The following is a 20,824-nucleotide window of genomic DNA, read 5'->3' as shown; positions in this document are numbered from 1 at the left end:
GGGAAACACTGAAGGTGGTGGAACCCTTTGTGGTTCGACTCCGACGGCACCACCGCCACACCTATTTCTACCTAATAACAGCAGTGTTAGGCGCTGCTGTGATCCGGTTTGAAGGTTGTGGTAAGGGAGACATACTATTCCGAGGCGTTCCAGCTTAGTCTTCAGGGGTAGCGGCGCATCTGTGGCCGACCTCAGGTAGGAATATCTAATCCTATCTGGGGTTGTTTACAGATGTCCATGGGCAACAACCTGAAGAACAAGTTGGAACACAGACACAGTTTTCTAACTTCTTATCGTAGTTTTTAGAACTAAAGTACTGGAACACATAAGTCGATAAATATAAAGTGTAATATTTATTATTTAGTATTATAAGAATGTTTAATTTTTGCTTTCATGCCTTACTGTTAGATTCTAATTTCTCCCCATAATTAATAATCTACCACCTACAAACCATCATAAACAGCATCTTCAAACTTAAACCCACCTATATCTCCAGGACAACGACCTAGAAAAAGAGCTAGCAGCTGACGCAGCGAAGCTAGACACAGCCGCCCAGAAGGCCAAAGCCAGTGGTCTCACCAGCCTCGGGCTGCTGAACTTCAACGCTCTGTCCACGTACGTCACGTGTGACAGCCCGCCGCCCATACAGATGTCGATGGACGAGACCGAACAGCTGGAGACGTGTAAAGTGCACGGGTTGCCCAAGAAACTTGAGGGGAATTACGTGCCTAAGGAGTTGAGGTTAGTTTTCTACGTGCCAAACTTGTAGTCTAAACTTCTAGTCTAGTATTTATTTATTGCAAAATACATACACAACTTACAACAAAATATAAGCAATATGTGATGCCCTGAGAGGGCGTCGCAAGATAATAGAGGTAGCAGCATTAATTTACATTAGGTTACATTTACATGATAAATATAGCACAACATACAATTACTGTTCATTTTTAAAATTAATTATACATGTCAAAGATTCGTCATTCTATTGAGATGTCAAGTGCATTAATTAATATATAAAATAACATTCAAATTAATTTTACTTCCATTGTTTTTTAACGATCCGCCTGGCGAAGCGGTCAACATGCAGGTCTTACAGGCAAAAGGTTCCGGGTTCGATCCCCGGCCACAGTTGCTAAATGTTAGAATAAGGGGTAAATGTTAAATTTAGATTTCTGTTCTGTTTGAGGTTTGTGTATTCGTCTTTGTGTGTATGAAAAAGCAGTGATAGTCTCTTGGATTAAGAAACTCTGCCTTTTGATCGAAGGGTCCGAGGTTCAAATCCTAGTCACGTACACCTGATTTTTCAAAGTTTCATGTGTATTATAAATTAATAATCACTTTGCTTTAACAATGAAGGAAAACATCGAGAGGAAACCTGCATACCTGAGAGATCTTAAAAAAATCTCAAGGGCATGCAAAGTCTACCAATACACACTTGGCCAGCGCGGTGGTCTATGTAATCCTCATTCTGAGAGGAGACCCGTGCCCAGTAGTGGGACAGTAGTCGAACAGATAATAGACATTTGCAACACCATAAGTCGCCAATGTTTTTCTTTCATAGACATGGTTGGTGGCGTATAACGGAGCCAGACCAAATGAAGGCGTTCCTAGAGGCGTTGCATCCCAGAGGAGTGAGGGAGAGGGAACTACACGCCTCGCTCACACAGCATCTACCAACTTTGAACAATAAGGTGAGTTGAGATAGTCAAAGTTGCTTTAAAAGTAGTTTGAATGTTAAATCCGAGTTGATTAAAGGACAGTTTTGGCCGTTGGATCCCAGTTAGTTTTAAAACAGTTTTGAGCGTTGAATCCGAGTTAGTTTAAAGACAGTTTCGGTCGTTGAATCCGAGTTAGTTTAAAGACAGTATTCGCCGTTGAATCAGAGTTAGTTTGAAGACAGTATTCGCCGTTGAATCAGAGTTAGCTTGAAGACAGTTTTGGACGTTGAATTAGAGTTAGGTTAAAGACAGTTATGACCGTTAAATTCGAGTTAGTTTGAAGACAGTTTTGGCCACTGAATCAGAGTTAGTTTAAAGACAATGTTTGCCGTTGAATCCCAGTTAGTTTAAAAGGTAGTTTTGAACCTTAAATCAGAGTTAGTTTGAAGACAGTTTTGGCCGTTGAATTAGTTTAAATGCAGTTTTTGTCTGTACACATACTTTATTAAGAAATAATATATACGTTTTTTTTTTCAGCTGTACATCGAGAAAGGCGACGTGCTTCTAACCCAGCTGTCAGTGTCGCACGCGGACCGTGTGATAGGCCAGCAGGGTGGCTACCCCGCCCCGGAGCCGCCCGGCAGCCACTGCGCCGCCACCGCGCGGCGGGTGGACATGCAGCTGCTGGCCATGGTGAGTGACTAGCTGTGGGTGGCCACCCAGACCGGGGGACAGGCCAGCAAGGCGGCTACCCCGCCCCGGAGACGTGGTGTGGGTGCCAGACACATAAAAGGATACACAAACACTTAGACTCTAATTCTAAATTCATTTAGCCAGGAATCGAATCCGCTACTGAATGCATGAACGGTGGTGACCGTTCTATTATGCCGGTTGAAAACTAAGAATGGAAAGTTTACCAAACCCTTGTCTCCTTCGGTCACAGATGTGCCTCTACCCCTGAGGACTAAGCTGGAATGCCTCGGAAAAGTATGCTTCCCTTACCACACCCTTCAAACCAGAACACAGCAGCGCCTAACACTGCTTTTATAACAGAAATAGATGTGGCGGTGGTGCCGCCGGAGTCAAACCACAAAGTTCTACCACCTTTAATCTAAAGTGAGTTATGTTTTCAATCAGGTGGAGGCCCTAGAGGAGCGTGTGGCGGCCGCGTCGATGCAAGTGAAGGGCTGGCGGCCCGGCGCGGCCGGCGCGGGCGAGCCGGTGGGCCGCGCGCGCAGCAAGCTGGCCGCGGTGGAGGCGCACATAGAACGGCGGTACCTAAAGCCGCCGCTGGTGCAAAGGTATGCTAGGTAAAGTAACACTTTGATTATAGGCTCGACGTAGTGTGTGCGTGTAGTGTAGTGGGGTGGTGTGTGGGTTGTTGGTAGGCGAGGGTTGTTGTTGATGAACAATTGGGAAGGGGCGGTTGCTAGGCAACGACCGGGTTTAATTAAAACGAAGAGGTTGCGGACGGATGGAGCGGTTGTTGAACAATAGAGAGGGGTCAGTTGTTAGGTGATAGGTGGCTGTTTAGCGGAGAGTTTGTTGCTAGGCAACAGATGTTTATTGATGAACAATGGAATCGGGGATTGTTAGGTGACATGTGGTTGTTTGGTGAAGGAGACAGGTCTGTTGCTAGGCAAGGGACTAGGTTGATGAACAATAGGAAAGGGTCGGTTGCTAGGCGACGGGAGCGTTAGACGCCGTGTATCGGTTGGTAGGTGACGAAATTGGTAACAGCTGTGTTGTTACAGGTAGTGTGCGTACCTATGTATATGTGTTTGAATGGTTGTGTGTGTGTTTACCCATAACGGTATTTATGTATGCGACTTTTAAGGAATGGATGTCCAATTTGATTTGCTCATCTATATTTCATACCCAAAAGTGGGGCTTACTACATTAGACATAGCTAGGAGATTTTATTGCTTACTTATTAGATATTTTAACTTATATTCGTCGAACCTTACGTTTCGTTTAAGTCATGCAATATGAAGATAACAAGAATTGGGTCATATTTAGGGCAGTAGTAAGAGAGACAGAGAAAGGGGGGCAAGGGAATTAGATTTTCGTCCAGAAGCACCTAGGTTTGATTCCCAGCTGAGTAATTCGAATGATAAATTAGATATATTTTGTATCGTCGTGATAGAGGTTTCGGTATGTTTGTTCAATCCTCTGTAAATAGGTTTAGAGTAAACATAGAATTCCTTATTTTAGACTTAATATTGAAAATTAGTCTGTCGTTATCAATAGATACCATTTTTATAGATTTCCATTGTAATAGTTTTTGAAATAGATAAAGTAGTGTACAATTCATCTGTATAATGACCATTTTATAGTATATTATATCTTTACTTCATATACATAGATTAGTAAAGATACTTCGCCGCCTTGAAATTGAATGAAGCCACAAAAGGCTTATTTTAATAAGTTCTTTTTTTGAATTCTTGACAAATAAAAACATGTTTAGAGAAAAATTACGAATAAATAACTAATACTGCGTAATTTACGTAATAAATAAATAATAATTTCAAATATTTTAGGGACATTTTAGCACGGAGACGTGGCAAAACTTTTTTACGCAACTATTTCAATTCTCAAAACTGGGTACATTTTCTTGTTAGGAGTGAGTAATCTTTACTAATCTATGTTTATATTAGAGAAAAACTTGATTGCCAGTATATAAATCATTGCATTTTCATATAAGATATTATAAAGAATGTTACACGAGGCGCATTCCTTGAAATAAATAATAAATATATTATTAATTAAGAAATATGAGAAAATGTGTTTGGTAAAGGGTGATCTCCCTTTAGTCAATTTGATCATGTCAGGACAGCGGCCGTGCTCCAACAGTCTCAGTTTACATTTGTTATATATAACTGTTATATATAAATGTTATATATAACTTCAGATACAAAGTTTTTGAGAGGTCGTCAAGTTTGGCGTGAGGTCGATAGGGTCTCTTATGAGGTCATGCATGTATTTTCATAATTTTGGTGCGGGTTTTTGTGTGTTACCTAGGTGATGGTTGTTTTGTGTACTTTTTAAAGGTTTAGTCCTCATGGGCCTCTTAAGGTCCTCATAGCAGCAATGTCATGCTGCTGTGTTCTGGTTTAAAGGGCGGAGTAAGGGTGACATTTATGTAAGGTGTTCTTATATAGTCATCAGGGATAGCGTTGCATCTGTACTGCCTTCGTATAGTACTCATGTTTTTATGACGTAGCAATAGCAATAACCATGCAGCCCATCTGATGGTAAGTGGTCACTGCTGCCCATGGGCATCTATAATCAACCTCATAGAGGATATTAGTCCTGCCTGAGGTCAGCCACAGATGCGCCGCTACACCTGAGGACTAAGCACCTCGGAAAAGTATGTCTCCCTTACCACACCCTTCAAACCAGAACACAGCAGCGCTTAAAACTGCTGTTATAACAGAAATAGGTGTGGCGGTACCATCCTAGTCGGACAACTAAGGGTTCTACCATCTTAAATGTTATATGACTTCGATTACAGATGTCCAATGGCGGCAGTAGCCACTTACCATCAGGTGGACTGCATGCTCGTCTGCTACTTTGATATAAAATAAAATAAATATATTCATATTCATTATTGTTATACATCATCATTAAAATACACATTCATCAATTTGCACTGTTGATATGTGTGCGTCGTGTATTGTGCTTGTGTGGTGTTTTATTGTTTGTGGTGATGGTGTGTGTATTAAAAACCAAAAAAAAAAAACAAAATTTTCATTCTTATATATTTGATGTGTAAAAGAAATAGTAAAAGAAAAATATGATTAAAAATATTAATTGTAAAATATAAAGGATAGGATCCAATGTTTATAATTATTTATAATTAAACTATTTTATATTTTTACTGTCAATCAATTTAAAACAGCAGAAATGTTAATAAAATATATTTATAATAAAAATACTAATATGTTTACATAATAATATTAGCATTATTTAAAAATTGATCAAACTAATTTTGAACATCAAAAAAAAGTCAGACGTTTTTTAATACTGGTATTTTCTCCCAACCTTATGCCATATATTTTCTAAACCAACATCTGGCAACCCTAGATTTCCCATATGAGTTTAATAGTATATTTTTTCCCAACTTTATGCCATATATTTGTCTTTTTTTTTCAACTCTATGTCATATATTTTTTAAACCAACAACTGGCAACACTTTTCCCATAGGGCCTTTATACAAATTTTTTTCCCCATCTTTATGCTACATATTCGGTAAAAAACAACTTGTAACAGTACTTTTACCTAAACCAAGTTTTTAGGGCCAACTACAACACATTTAACAATATAACGATTATGGCAACTTTCTCTAATGTGTATGGCAACACAATTCCAGTACGAACGAGGCTAACCTGGGCGCCGTGCTGCAGGGGGAGCACGGGAACGCCTCGGCCACTTCGCCGCACAACTCCGACGGAACTAACGAGGGGAGAGGTGAGTCCTCGCTTAGTCTACACGGCAACATATTCCATAGGTGGTAGAACCCACTGTGGTTCGACTGCGGCGGCACCACCGCCACACCTATTTCTGTTATAACAGCAGTGTTAAGCGGTGGTGTGTTCTGGTTTGAAAGGTGTGTTAAAGGAGACATACTTTTCTGACGCAGCACATCTGTGGCCGATCAAGTACGAATATGTCGGCGATATCCCACTACCGCACTTTATTAATAAACTGAACGAAACTACTTTAATATGAGAATCACTTTTATTCACTTTTATTTACAATTCGGGCAGAGTAATGGCTTACACGACTGATTAAATGCGAATGAATCACGCTCTACCAGCGCGTGGACTTAAATACTACTCAAGTGACAAACAGCCTAAGAACTACCCTCTCACGTCACTTGTTTTGTTATACCAAGTGACGTGATTCACAATAAATTTAACTATTAATAAAATAACATTATATTTAAAATATTGTTTTAAAAATACGAGAATAAATATTTTAATATTATTATAATTCATATAATTTATTTGGTATGACTAACAAAGTGTTTTGAAGTACTACCGGAAGTCGTCCATATTTTAATCTAAATATTAATTCCACATTGACAATCAAAATTAACATGATAATAATTAATATTATATATTATAAAAGGTCTCGCCGCCCATAAATACCTATCTGGGATCAATTGCAGATGTGAATGGGCGGCAACAGTCATTTACCATCATGTGAACAGCATCTCGCGTCCAAAGGGTTTCGGGTTCGATTCCCGGCTAAACAGCGTCTGTTGGTGGCTTCATCTTTGTGTGTGTCCACGGCACAGAGAATCTTAATGTAGGGCTGTGAGTGTAAACATTATCTTCTATTTTTTATTATTTACTTTTATCCCAAAATATATATAGTCACTGTTAGAAGCCGTTTTACAGTGAAAAGTGATATCAATGTTTAAAATTCGAAATAATATAACTTAATCAATATTTATTGTTTTCCAGTGGAAAAAGGCATAGCCCGTGGGCTAGCGACGTGGCGGGAGGCGGTGTCGCGCTGCAACACGTCCGCGCAGCTCGCCATGATGATGCAGGCGCTGGAGGCCGCTGTGGCCTGGGACAAGAGTATCATGAAGGCGGTGAGTTGGCAACTTTCAAAACATTGATTATATTTGATTAGTGAGTTATATAATGCGTCGGGATGCAACAGCCAGGATACAGAAAGACCGAATTACTTATATATATATGTATTTAATCAAAACAGAATGTTACATGTTTTGGATTAAATCTAACCTAAATTATAACTAACTATCCTAAGTGACTTGCTGGGGCAATGTTAGCGCCCAGAGTGAATTCCCACGTTCGGGATTGTACGATGGATACGGAGCGGTGGTGCGGGGTCAGCGTTCCCACGGCACGGCGGCGGTGCAGGATCGGATGTCTTTCTAGTAATTTTGTTTAAGGTGAATGCCTAATTATGTGCGTTAAGGCCAATATATAACAAGTGTATAAACACGTGAATACTGTCACTAATTCTATTGAATTGTGGCATACAAATATTTTACAATACATACAATTATTTATCTATATAATTGTAATAAATTGGACGGACACTCACACAGACGTAGATACAAACACCACACATAAGAATATGGTTACAAATAAGAATGTATGTGTAAACTTTTAAAAACATGAAACCACTTGTAGTTTATTTTAGATTTCATAATATGATTCATTTAGCTTCCTTTGTTGTATAGCTGCTTATCAGCATGATATCGATTTCTTACATATGATTTAATTATGATCAAAATAAATAAATATGTGTAAAATGAAAATAGTTTTTATACAATTATTGTTACAGTCACACACGTGTGTACGATCTCGATACAATTTTAGCAAAATGGTTTCCTTAGGACTCTGATCCAACATCTAACTTAATCAAAGTAATTTTATTCACGAACCATTAAACAAATTTTCTCAAATCTTTATATATTACTAGCTGACCCGGAAAACGTTGTGTTGCCATATAAATAAAAAAATGTTAAGGGTGAACAACCCTTATCACTTAGGATTATGGAAAATAGATAGTAGCCGATTCTCAGACCTACTGAATATGCATATTAAATTTGGTGAAAATCGGTAAAGCCGTTTCGGACGAGTACGGTAACTAACATTGTGACGCGAGAAATTTATATATAAGATAAATGATTAATTTATAATTAAAAAAAAGAATAAATAAAGATTTAGAAATAAGATTAAATACTTCCACCATTTCATGGTCTATGTTTATTTCAGAATTGTCAGTTCTGCCTATCTGGTGATAATGAAGACCAACTGCTCCTGTGCGACGGTTGCGATAAGGGCTATCACACTTACTGCTTCAAGCCTCGGATGGAAAACATACCTGAAGGGGATTGGTGGGTTTACTATTTTATTATTCTATATTGAGTATTAGAAGGTCGGTTGACCTGGTCTCATTAGGAGAGGTCAGGTTTTAAAAGGTGGTTGTCCCTGTAGTTCCGGGACTAGAATAGGGCTACGGTATCCCCTGCCTGTCGTAGGAGGCGACTAAAAGGGGGCTTGCGGGGTTGCGGGCGGCAAGAGTGGGAGCTCGAACCGTCCAGCAAGCGACCCCGGGAAGGACGGCGGTATGTGTGGTCGCATACCGTCGTGAACACTACATGGTGTGGGAGGAGCGAAAACTGCTCCCCCAGGGTAGAGCCCGTTGGGCATCGCGCTTGGAGGGCTCCGGTTGTGTTCCGTCGGAGATCCCGGAGTTCTCCAACAAGCGTTGAGGACGGCCACCGGGGGGGTTTTAGTGCGGTAAAAATCCCACATAACCCGGCGTCGCTCCCACGTCGTCGGGTACCTTTTTAAGGTTTCCCCCTCGAGAAAAAAAAAAGAAAAAAAAAAAAAAAAAAAGGTTTTAAAAGGTGGTAGCTTCAATAAAGTTCATTGGGGAGGTATCACCGCTGAATCTGTTAAAGTCTGCTGATTTACATAAGAGCCATGCATTTGTGAGTGTCGATCGGATTCTGGTAGAGTCAATGTTCGATATGGAGTGTATTGCGTGGTTCATGTAAGTTTTTTTTTATAGTATACGAGTAAGAGACGAGCACGCAGCATACCTGATGGTAAGTGACTGCCGCCCATGGACATTTGTAATCAACTTCAGATAGGATTAGATATTTCTATCCGAGGTCGGCCACAGGTGCGTCGTTATCCCTGGGGACTAAGCTGGAACGCGTTGGAAAAGTATGTCTCCTTTATCACACCCTTCAAACCAGAACACAGCAGCGCTTAACACTGCTGTTATAAGGCATAAATAGGTGTGGCGGTAGTGCCTCCGAGCTCGAACCACAAATGGTTCTATCAATAGTTCCACTACCATTATACTGTTCTAGTGAAGTGTGCTATAAAATGGTAACATTCTGCAGGTACTGTTGGGAGTGTGTGAACAAGGCTCGAGGGGAGCGCGTGTGCATCGTGTGCGGCGGCAGCGCCCCCGGCAGGACCATCCCCTGTGCGCTGTGTGTGAGGGCTTACCACCAGGACTGCCACTACCCGCCGCTGCCCAAGGTACCACAACACTACCCGTCGCTGCTTAGTGTACTACTACACCACAATCTGCCGCTGCCTAAGATACCACTATACTATCCGTGACTATACCAGTATCCATCGCAGCCTAATATACCACTACAATATCCGCGACTACAACACTATCCGTTGCTGCCCAAGGTACCACTACACTATCCGTAACTATACCACTATCTGCCGCCGTCTAAGGCTCATTACACCATTACCCATTGCTGCCTAAGATTCATTACACCACAATGTGCTAATGCCTAAGGTACCACTACACTACCAATCTCTATCTACTACCCAATAGAATAATATACTACCCGATACCCACCAAGATGACCAATAAGACAACCATTACACCCCAAAAAAAGATACCACACCACTAACGACACCACTATTCAACCCTGTCTAACACCCAACATTAACCTTTGCACAAGTTTAATATCCCCTATAACAAGAGTACCACCACTCACCACACCCAATATATTTCCTTTGCCAAACATGTACCATCTCTATTACCAAAATTATCAGTATCGATTTCTAAACAAGGTATTTCATCCTTATTACTAAAAATGTAGTATGCAACCTTGCTAAAAGTTCACCAAAATGACAACATCACAATATGTTTATGTGTAGCATTGATTGCTACACAATTTAATTATATTTTCATCTACCCATTACTGTCCCACTGCTGGGCACGGGTCTCCTCTCAGAATGAGAAGGATTAGGCCAGAGTCCACCGCGCTGGCCAAATGCGTATTGATAGAACTTCGCACACCTTTGAGAACTTTTTACTTTTTTTAATAGCAATTTAATTAAATATATCAAAATTTTAATTATCGTTTTCCCCACAGAACCCGCGCGGCAAATGGTACTGTACGCAGTGCATATCCCGAGCGCCGCCTAAGAAACCTAGAAAGTCCTCGAAACGTGACAGTAAGAACAAGGATACCAGCGCTACTGACCTGGATGCTACCATGGTGCCCAGGTAAGTCTAGAAGTAGAAAATAGGGATTTTAAATTTATTATGTAGTATTTCTTTTAGGTAGTAGAGTCAGTGATTTTTTGAAAAGGTGCTACATTCATAAGTCTTTCAAGTGTGAAGTAGTTCTGGGTCTTGAAAAGGTGTGGGTGCTGTGATATGAGGAGAGCATTTTTAGTCTTCACGAGTGGTAACGTATCTGTGATAGGTATTGGTAGTTTAACTTTGCCAAGGAGAAAAGGTTCAAAAATAGTGGTGTAATCGGAGGGATAAAACAAGTCGATGAATCTCTAAAAATTCTTTTCACCCTATGTTAAGGAGGGTATGAAAAAAAGTATTTGTATTTGAAGTTATTCTATAGATAGAGATCAGGGACACTTTTTCTTCTTCTGCCAACCAACCAACCTCAGATAGGATTAGATCCCAACTGAGGTCTGACACAGATGCGTCGCTACTCCTGAGGACTAAGCTGGCACGCCTCGGAAAGGCGTGTCTCCCTTACGGGTGTGGTAAGGGGACATACTTTTCCGAGGCGTTCCAGCTTAGTCCTGAGTAGCCGCGCATCTGTGGTCGACCTCAGGTAGGAATCTACTCGCAGGGTCGATTACGGCAGTAGCCACATGCCATCGGGTGGACTGCATGCTCGTCTACTACTCCTATATTATAAAAAAAAATGTAATTTCCTTCAGTCCGGCCCCATCGCACGCGTCCACATCAACGACAGCGGAGGAGTGCGCGGCGAGCCGCCACACACCAGACAAGGAGCCCGAAAAGCTCGACGAGCCGCTCGCCGAGCCGGAGAACGGCCTCGCACACCACGCCGGTTAGTACACAATCGTCATCATTATCATAATCATAATCTTTATTTGCTAAATAAGGTACAATGGGTGTTAAGATAATGTATTATATCCTCTTATTTTGCCTTTAAGGCGTGCAAATATACAGTCAGGTATGACAAAATTATTTTCAAGATTATTTATATCATTATGATCTGCTGGGCACGGGTCTCCTCTCAGAATAAAAGAGATTGTGCCATAGTCCACCGCGCTGGCCAAGTGCGAATTGGTAGACTTGATGTTCCTTTGAAAACTTTTTTTTTAGATTTCTCAGGATTGCAGGTTTCCTCACGATGTTTTCCTTCACCATTTAAGCAAGTGATAATTAATTTCTAATACGCACATAAATTTGAAAAATCATAAGTGTGCGCCTGTGATTTGAACCTTAGACCCTTCAATCGAGAGGCCGAGTTTCTTAACCGCAAGATTATCACAGCTAATAATACACAGAATTTGTTTATTTCTCTAACTACATAAAATAAACAAAATTTTATTTTATCTAAATATATATATAACTCAAAGATGACTGACTGACGTAGCGAAATGAAATGGATGGATGGATCGGGCTGAAATTTGGCATGCAGGTAGATGTGATGATGTTATGATGTAGGCATCCGCTAAGAAAGAATTTTGATCAATTCTACCCCCAAGGGGATAAAATAGAGGATGAACATATTACTTCCTAATGCGAGCGAAGCCGCGGGCAAAAGCTCGTTTTATATAAATTGCGTATAGTTGGAGTGATAACATACGGATTCGCTTCAACACGGAAACACGAAATAGATTTCTTTTAAAAAGAACCGTGCATTCGTAACATATGAAAGTGTAAGTTGATTACAGTTGTAAATAGCTTACCATCAGGTGGACTGCATGCTCGTCTGCTACTCCCATATTATATAATATAAAAATACTAATAATTATAATTTGAACCCCAGCGGTGCCAGATATCCCGGAGGAGGGTGCGGAGAAGCGCCGCGCGCCGCAGCTGGTGGCGGGCAACGGAGCGTTACAACACGATGACATGGTCGACCATATCGATGGACACAGTATGTATACCACTGTTAACATTATTAAAATAGGTTGACGCCTATTATATATTATTATTATCTGTATAACTTGGTTAATGTCTGTTATTAATAATTCATCTATATAATGTTTTGCGTATCAAAGGTTTGTGGCAGTTTATTCATATGCCCGGTATTGATAATCAAACTATCCAATGGTTTGCTTCTATGGAAATTTTATCACACGTATAATGTATCACTCTTATCATTATTCTAGAAGTTGCCAGTTGTTTATAATTAATCTGTCTATAGTTTTGACTATCGACGATTTTGTATTTCCTATCCAAGATCGACATTTCAAAATTTCTGCATACTAGAAACTGTCAATTTCTATCTTCGGTAGACAAAATTTATCAAATTTGTGTCTTTGTTCGGTACAAATTGAATGGATTGATTATTAATAATGAGCGATACAAAAGTTGAGCGTATAAATTTGTATTTTTTTTGTTTTGTATTAATTTTACTACATGTGTATTTTAATCAGTACGCCAAATCTTACGTGCATACATACACTGGATTTTTAAATTTTGAAATGAATTATTTTCAAATTAGTAACTGAACTAATTTCTAAAAATATTACTGCCCGCCAAGTGCGATTTAATATGTTTCACATGTAACACACGTTTAATTTGGTATTTTTTTGCAGGTAATGACTTAGAAACGGAGAATGTGCCGCTGTTGTCGCGCGCGAAGAAGGAGAAAAATAGTGCCAAAAAACAGTCGAAAGATATGCAGTTTTGCAAGTAAGTGACTTCATTAATTTACCTACCAAACATAGTAACTCATAAAAAATATTTTTTTATATAATCAATAATATAATAATAAAGTCGAGTTATTGATGATCGATTATAAATTATAGTATTTTTACATTTATATTTAAACTCATAACCCTACACCACGATTTTTCCTGTTTCGTGAATGCCATGGACACAAAGTAGAGTACACAAACAACAAAGAAAGAAAAACAAACAAAGAAAACATTTCCAAATTCATCATGTCATCATCATTCAGATGTCTGTCTGGCCGGGGAACGAGCCCGAGACCATTTGCACGTGATCCGGTGATCGCTCCACCACGCAGGTTGTCAAGGGCTAAGGAACTCGTACACATTTGTTCAGTCAAAGCTTTTACGAAAGAGCAACAAATATATATTAATAATATACCAGATGATAGTTTAAAATCTATTCTGAGCTATAAAACAATCAACGATCTAATTTGTTACGAAGTCATGTTATATTATGTTAGAATTAAAATTAACATAGTTTATAGATAAGACGAATATTTGTAAGGATCGCTACATATCTCGGAACTATCGGAAGCTGGTAGAACCCTTTGTGGTTCGACTCCGGCGGCACCACCGCCACACCTATTTCTACCTAATAACTGCAGTGTTAGGCGCTGCTGTGTTCCGGTTTGAAGGGTGTGGTAAGGGAGACAGACTTTTCCGAGGCGTTCCAGCTTAGTCCTCAGGGGTAGCGGCGCATCTGCGGCCGACCTCAGGTAGGAATATCTAACCCTATTTGGGGTTGATTACAGATGTCCATGGGCGGCAGTACCCACTTACCATCAGGTGGACGGCGTGCTCGTCTGCTACTCTTATATTATAAAAAAATATATACATCTGTCGGAAAATGTGTCGAGCGTATCATCGTTCGCGTCTGTTCGGTTAAATTACACCTGCCACATTATACGTCTAGTCAGTTTCTGCCTTCAGCATCTACAGGGCAGTTGTGTTGCGTGATATTGAATTTTGACAATGAAGTCCATTCAAATAACTGCTATTTGGGATATATGAAGCCACTTTGGCGGAATAAGCGACTATGTAACAAAAACGTTGAACAACTAACAATAACTTTATACCCCTATCTGCCAACGCCCTAGGAGCACAATGACCTTATACCCCTATTTGCCAATTCCTAGGAGCCTGCTGTGCGAGATGGAGTGCCACGAGCACGCGTGGCCGTTCCTGCTGCCCGTCAACACGAAGCAGTTCCCGCAGTACCGGAAGGTCATCAAGTGCCCCATGGACCTCTCCACTATTAAGAGGAAACTGCATGACTCTGTGTAAGTTATAAATGTTGTTTGAAGGTAGAATTAGGGAATTCGATCGCGGTTCACTTTTCTAATCTCGGAATTTTGAGGTTCTCTACAATTTATCTCGGGATTCCGGTATTTATAGTTGAGCTCGGGAATCCGGGATTTGAAAGAACTAAAGAACATCAGAGTAATAAATTTGGTAACAGGATCTCCCTTTAGACAATGTGACCGGACGTTCTTTTATATTTCTGTTATAACAACATTGTTAATCGCTGCTGTGTTCTGGTTTTAAGGATATGGTAAGGTCGGTATACTTATCAGAGGCAATCCAATCACAGATAGAATAATAATAATGGATAGTACTACCTCAACTTGGCATTAGATGGCTTGAAAGCCTCAAATAAGTACAAAAGGTACGATACCAATATAGCCCAACTAGGAAGGCACCACCGTCACATCCTTTTCTAGCGTGCAGTAGGGTATTTGTTTTAGATATATAATATTTATTCATTTTAATATTTTTCTACTTCTATCCAGATATAAAAGCAAAGAAGAATTCGCTTCCGATGTCCGGCTAATGTTCAGCAACTGTGAGGTATTCAACGAGGATGATAGTCCAGTGGGTCGAGCTGGCCACTGTATGCGGGACTTCTTCGAGACCCGCTGGACCGCCTGACACCACCGCTCGTCGGACAACCGACACATTGACTATAGTGCTAGTTCCCGCTCGTCGGACAACCGACACCTAGACTATAATACTAGTTCCCGCTCCTCGGACAACCGACGCATAGACTATAGTGCTAGTTCCCGCTCCTCGGACAACCGACGCATAGACTATAGTGCTAGTTCCAAAACCGACACGTGTCCCGTTCTGAATAGTTCTATGCCAGACACGTGTCCCACGAGTCAGTTCGCGTACCCGGGTTATATGGATGTTTTGAGCGAATATGGGAGATTTAACGCGAGTTATAGTTCAAATGACACGTGTCCTATTGCACAGGAGTACACGTTTCCAACACACGGAAGTATGGTTCCAATTCCAGACACAAGCATTCAACCAGTCAACCAAGAGTATTACGATCAGTACGTCTACCAACAGGCCAGTTCGTATGTAGACACGTGTCTACCTAAACCGTTAGAGCACGGTTATATCGATCCGGTAGACACAACCGACACAGAACCGAGACACGTGCTGGATCCAATCACAGGTGTGTTTCACACGATAGGACCAGAGGAGGCGGAATCGGACACAGTGACACACATGTTACTGTAATTAAAGATTTGGACACATAAAAATGTTAAAAGTTAGACACATTAAAATTGATAGTTAAGACGAAGTAACAGAATAGACTCCGAATGTAATGATTGATAGCATATGTTACTGTAAATTTTCAGATTGGGACACATGTATACACATGTTAAAAGTTAGACACGTTAAAAAATTTATAGTTAAGACGAAGTAACTAGATAGACTTCGATAAAAATGCTTGATTTTCCATCAGTCTAATAGATCTTATGTAATGTCTTGCGTAAGTATATTATTGCAGAAATCGCCTAATTTTAATTTTTATATTTTATTCTGAAATGGCATATTAGGAGTCTATTTTGTTACTTAGTCTACGATAGCCAAACAATCTTCTAAAGTTCTTCCAATAACCAGACTAATGACGTATATAATATATTTTTTAAATTAAACTTTATAACTTGTCTCAATAGATAATAAAATAAACAATGGCAGCTTTTGTGTACGTTTCTCGCTCACACATTATAGAGAAAGATGGAGAGGTGAATAGAAATTCAGACATTTTGGACTATGTCACTTATGGACACATTTTTATTAAAAAAAATATTCATTTTGCTTTAATTGTTTCGTCGAAAAATCATTGTTCGAATAAATTGTATGGAGTGGGGAGAAGAAAGGGCTCTATTGATCTAAATTATCTGAGATTTAAATATTTATATTACAGACAGGCACTACATAGCGATTGTCAAAATTATTGCTTAACATAAATAAATTAATTTTTACTTTCCCATACACTCAACTTCTTTGATTTATTTTTTAAAGTTCACCCTTTAGGACTTGTTTATAAAATTCTTATGAATTAAATATTAAGCAATATTTGCCTTTCATGAAATTAGTTAAAGCTCGAAACAGCTCGTTCAAATATTTGGTGTGCACTATATACAATTAAAAATAATATTTTATCTTTTTAAAAAATCTCTTAAATTTCTCTATCTGTATTAAATGAGATCTAATAATTGTATTCATAGTATTTTAAACAAATTTTATCTTTATTTATCTTTCTATTTTTACATTTTAACAACTTGTTTTTTTTCTCGATTATTTAAGTATGCTAAAAATTATCTAAGCTGTTATTTTTTTGTCCTTCTCTCTCATAGTATTTCGAATGTAAAGAGTGAAAAGGATAGCATATATTCGGAAAAAAAATAATTGAATTATTCAAATTTTTCAAAATTTTAAAAAAGTATTTCGTCAAAGCCAATACATTGAAAATGCCTACTTATACAAAAAATCGGCTTATGAAAAGTCTTATAAAAAATTAATTATGAATGTAGAAAAATACTTTCGTGTCAATCGAAAATTGTTACCAAAACAAATACATTGTAAATTCCAGAACAATACATTCCAACTCGATGTGAACACGGCCTTATATTAGGCCGGAACCGGACTAGACGAATTGTAAATGAATATGTAAAATATCGAATGTAAGAGGTATTGTGATTATCGTTGTTAAAGGACAGCGCACATTGTATGTGTAGGATTTCTAAAAAAAAGCAGAACCATTTGACTCATATTATTACCGATTCAAGAGTTTTACTAAAAATATTTTAAATTTCAATTGTATATTTCTTTCCGGTTTAGAATAAAACTTTAGAATCGTGTATGAAATTCGAATAATGGATTCATTGGGAATTGGATTTATGAATGAATGATTGAATGATTCAAATGGTTCGTTGTTTATGTAAATAGTAGTTTTAATATAGAATAAAAAAGTATTAGTTAGTAAGTAAGCATAGATAATAGTTCGATGTCGATTTTCGAATATGTTTTTTTATAATTTGCGCTCAGCAACGAATCAGTATTTTGATCCGTACGATCCCTTGCATTTTATCTTTTGTACTTCGGTGGCCAGTTTTGAGACTTAGACCGTTGTCTATGGTCGATGCGATGTCAAGTTGGGCTGAAAGGCGAGAAGCCAAGGCCGTAAAATACTACATATAAAAAATGTCAACTTACTTATTTTTTTAATGAAAACTTCTATAGCGGTGTTGTGCACTTTTTTTTTATGGGTAAATAATGATATACTCGCGTCAGGATCACATAACCTGATCGAAAATTCGTAAGACGGCAAAGCAAACTGCTAATGTCAAGATGTCATCCGGTGTCAGCATAGAAAAAAATATGACAAATTAGGTTTTGAAACTTTTCACTTCTGCCGGCACTCCCGGAGAGCAACCCGTTGATTTTTTTACTATTTATTTAATCCCTCTATTTTAAAGGCTTTAAATTTTATGTTTCAACATAACCCGTAATGTCATTACTAGTCACTGGCCTCCTTTCAGAGTTTAGTCCACAACATTAGCCAAGATACTTTGTAAGATGCACATAAGATCTAAAAATTAGTACATATATAAAGATTAAATAGTGAAAGGTCAAATTATAGTACATATAACATTGTTGCTTTAGATTTTTATGTTTTTATCTTTCATTTCTTTTTACTACACTTTGAACGGTAACATTAAGTAACAATTTTGAACAATTATCAAGAACCGATGACAATACATGATTTTAATAATTTTGTCCCATTGTCCGGTGTTCGGTATAGGTGGCGCCGCGGCGATGTGGTGCGGACTAAATCATAACTAATTAGCCAAGTGATGCTGTTATCGATCTACAAAGTTAACCACCGAATCGCTAGATGGCGTTAGTAATCAGATTGCAACAATGATTACAAAAGCATCGTTTTTAGTTTTTACCACGCTTTTATTAGCTTGACCTGTATGTATGTAAAATAATCTTTGCACCCGATTTTTACCCACTTTGAACAATCCGGTTAATTTAAAAATTTTAACACTTGTGAAGAACCCATGACAATACATGATTTGAATAATTTTATCCCATTCTCATCAGGATCGTCAGCAATCAGAATTAACGACTTCCTTGTGTGATTTTAGCGTTTTTAGTTTTTACACTAATTATTTTATTATAATTTATTAAAACTTGTCATCGCATCAGTATAGAGCGGTGTTAGTGATCTGTAAATGTGTTTGGTGTGTACAAATAGGTCTATTTCAAAGTTTTCGTAGGCGGGACGTTAGAGTAGCGGCGTAGGTAGATTAGGCCTAATTCGTGTACGCTGCACCGTGTCGCTTCGTCTGGTGTGGTGTTGGGTTCGAATCCGATTTTTGGCACGCGATTTAAAAAAAAAACTAAGGAAAAAATATCTTTTCTTTTTGATTTTACAAGCAATTTTTGGAAAATATTCAACGAAAATATACCTTTTCTTTTTTATTTTAAATTGCGACTAAAAAATATGTTTTTTATTTCATTTTTAAGTCGTGACAAAAAATTTAAAAAATATATTTTTACGAAATAAAGAGGTTTTTTAGCCCCTGATTTGTGATAAAGAAGTTGTAATAAAATAATTGGTATTTTTTAAATTCTCTTGCTCGATTATTTAAAAAAAAATGTGTGATATCATTTGATTTTTAACTTGTGATGTCATAACAAACTTCATCCGTGCATGCTACTTTTATTTAAAAGAAGAAAAAAAATTTTTTTTAATAATTAAATGAGATTTTGTGTCTTGAAATAAATCACAAATATATAATGAGACATTTCTCTAATAAACAGTTTTATTCACACGCTTTTTTTAATCCATAGACAATAATAATTATTGTCAATTATTGAAGTGACTAATTCAATTATACTCTATAATAGGTGTCTTTTTCCCACGTTCTATATTTAAAATGGTTTGTATTACTTTTCTCTCCTTATTTTTTATAACAGACTGCCAACAAAGGTAACGTTTTTTGCGCGTATATTTTATTTTAAGGTTTCTTCGTCAAAAATCAGATTCGGATTACACAATGAGTATATTGTCAGGCGTCAGTTCTCGATCGGGGCTGGTTTGATTGTAAATGTCCATCGTAATTGATATTAAGTGTAAACGTTAGCGAAAACATTATGAATGGGTCGTTTTAATGTATTTATTATATACTTAACGGTGTCGAACGGTTTTAGGGGGTTTACACACGTGTACTTTGTAACGAAGCAGTATTGGTACTTATTGCGATGTAAAAAGTTTATGTGACTATATCGTAGTACTACCAGAATTGTTGCGTTGCAAAATTGCTCGTGTGTAAATACCCTAAAACCGCTTTAAGAATTTTGAGGAAGATTTTGGTTTGCGATTTTTGAGTCAGTTTTTTTATATATTTATGTATGTATAGAAAATCTTTAAAAGCGATGAATGAAAAATTGTTTATTTAAAAATGAAAAACCTACAGATGTTACTTTTTCAAATTATTTCCTGTATAATAGAAAGAAATGTATAAATAGACTTTTTTGTGAAATATACATAGTATTTGTGACCGTATGCCGGTTACCTAAATCCACTACAATATAAACGGCCTCTTATGTATTAGTAAAGGAAAACTAGGCCACATTTTTACTTGTATAGTCCTCGCCAAACTGCTAGTCCGCTATGAAGTTGTTGCGAGCAGGTGTAGTCATACAATTTGTTATGGCGACGCGATTCATTTCTATATTCAGAGCGGACTACCAGTTTTACGCGGACTATAACTGTCATTACTCAAAAATACTTACCTAAATCGATTAACTTCTGTTAAAATTAGTTCTAAAAGGAAAAGCGTATTATTAAATTAAAAATTAATGTTAATGTTCTTTAAAGTTAATAGTTTTTCTAATCAACAGTATTAGTATATTTAATTTCATTTTTTACAGTTCTCTACCATCTGAAGAAAGTATTAATTAGTAGTAACTATCGGTTATTTTGAGTGTTTTGAAAATCTGAATCTAGATCCACTATTACTAAAGTATAGATCTGATAGTTTCTAGAAACTCATTTATTAATACATATCAATTAAACATTTATAATTTATCATTAATTCTTACAAAGTAGCGATATACTATTTAAATTAAACTTTTTTAGTT

The 20,824-nt window shown here is 37.9% G+C and overlaps 1 protein-coding gene across 1 annotated transcript in view; it reads left to right on the top strand.

Annotated features, from left to right (window-relative positions):
* Positions 1–16,354, top strand: part of LOC140748566 (uncharacterized) — a 116,925-nt gene extending 100,571 nt beyond the window's left edge. The window contains exons 39-52 of the mRNA XM_073081382.1: positions 497–741; positions 1,562–1,691; positions 2,196–2,351; positions 2,796–2,968; positions 6,031–6,128; positions 7,130–7,263; positions 8,420–8,541; positions 9,562–9,703; positions 10,561–10,694; positions 11,378–11,511; positions 12,460–12,570; positions 13,235–13,331; positions 14,509–14,652; positions 15,163–16,354. Coding sequence (XP_072937483.1) covers positions 497–741; positions 1,562–1,691; positions 2,196–2,351; positions 2,796–2,968; positions 6,031–6,128; positions 7,130–7,263; positions 8,420–8,541; positions 9,562–9,703; positions 10,561–10,694; positions 11,378–11,511; positions 12,460–12,570; positions 13,235–13,331; positions 14,509–14,652; positions 15,163–15,301 — 1,959 coding nt within the window. The 3' untranslated portion in view covers positions 15,302–16,354. The remainder of the gene's footprint in view (positions 1–496; positions 742–1,561; positions 1,692–2,195; positions 2,352–2,795; positions 2,969–6,030; positions 6,129–7,129; positions 7,264–8,419; positions 8,542–9,561; positions 9,704–10,560; positions 10,695–11,377; positions 11,512–12,459; positions 12,571–13,234; positions 13,332–14,508; positions 14,653–15,162) is intronic.
* Positions 16,355–20,824: the final 4,470 nt, after the last annotated feature.

This window comes from Epargyreus clarus, unplaced genomic scaffold (genome assembly GCF_041222505.1).
Source record: "Epargyreus clarus isolate Ecla_fem2 unplaced genomic scaffold, WU_Ecla_fem_2.2 ptg000016l, whole genome shotgun sequence".
Taxonomy (NCBI): Eukaryota; Metazoa; Arthropoda; class Insecta; order Lepidoptera; family Hesperiidae; genus Epargyreus; species Epargyreus clarus.
Note: the sequence above shows the minus strand (reverse complement) of the source record. Positions and strands in the feature narration are given on the sequence as shown.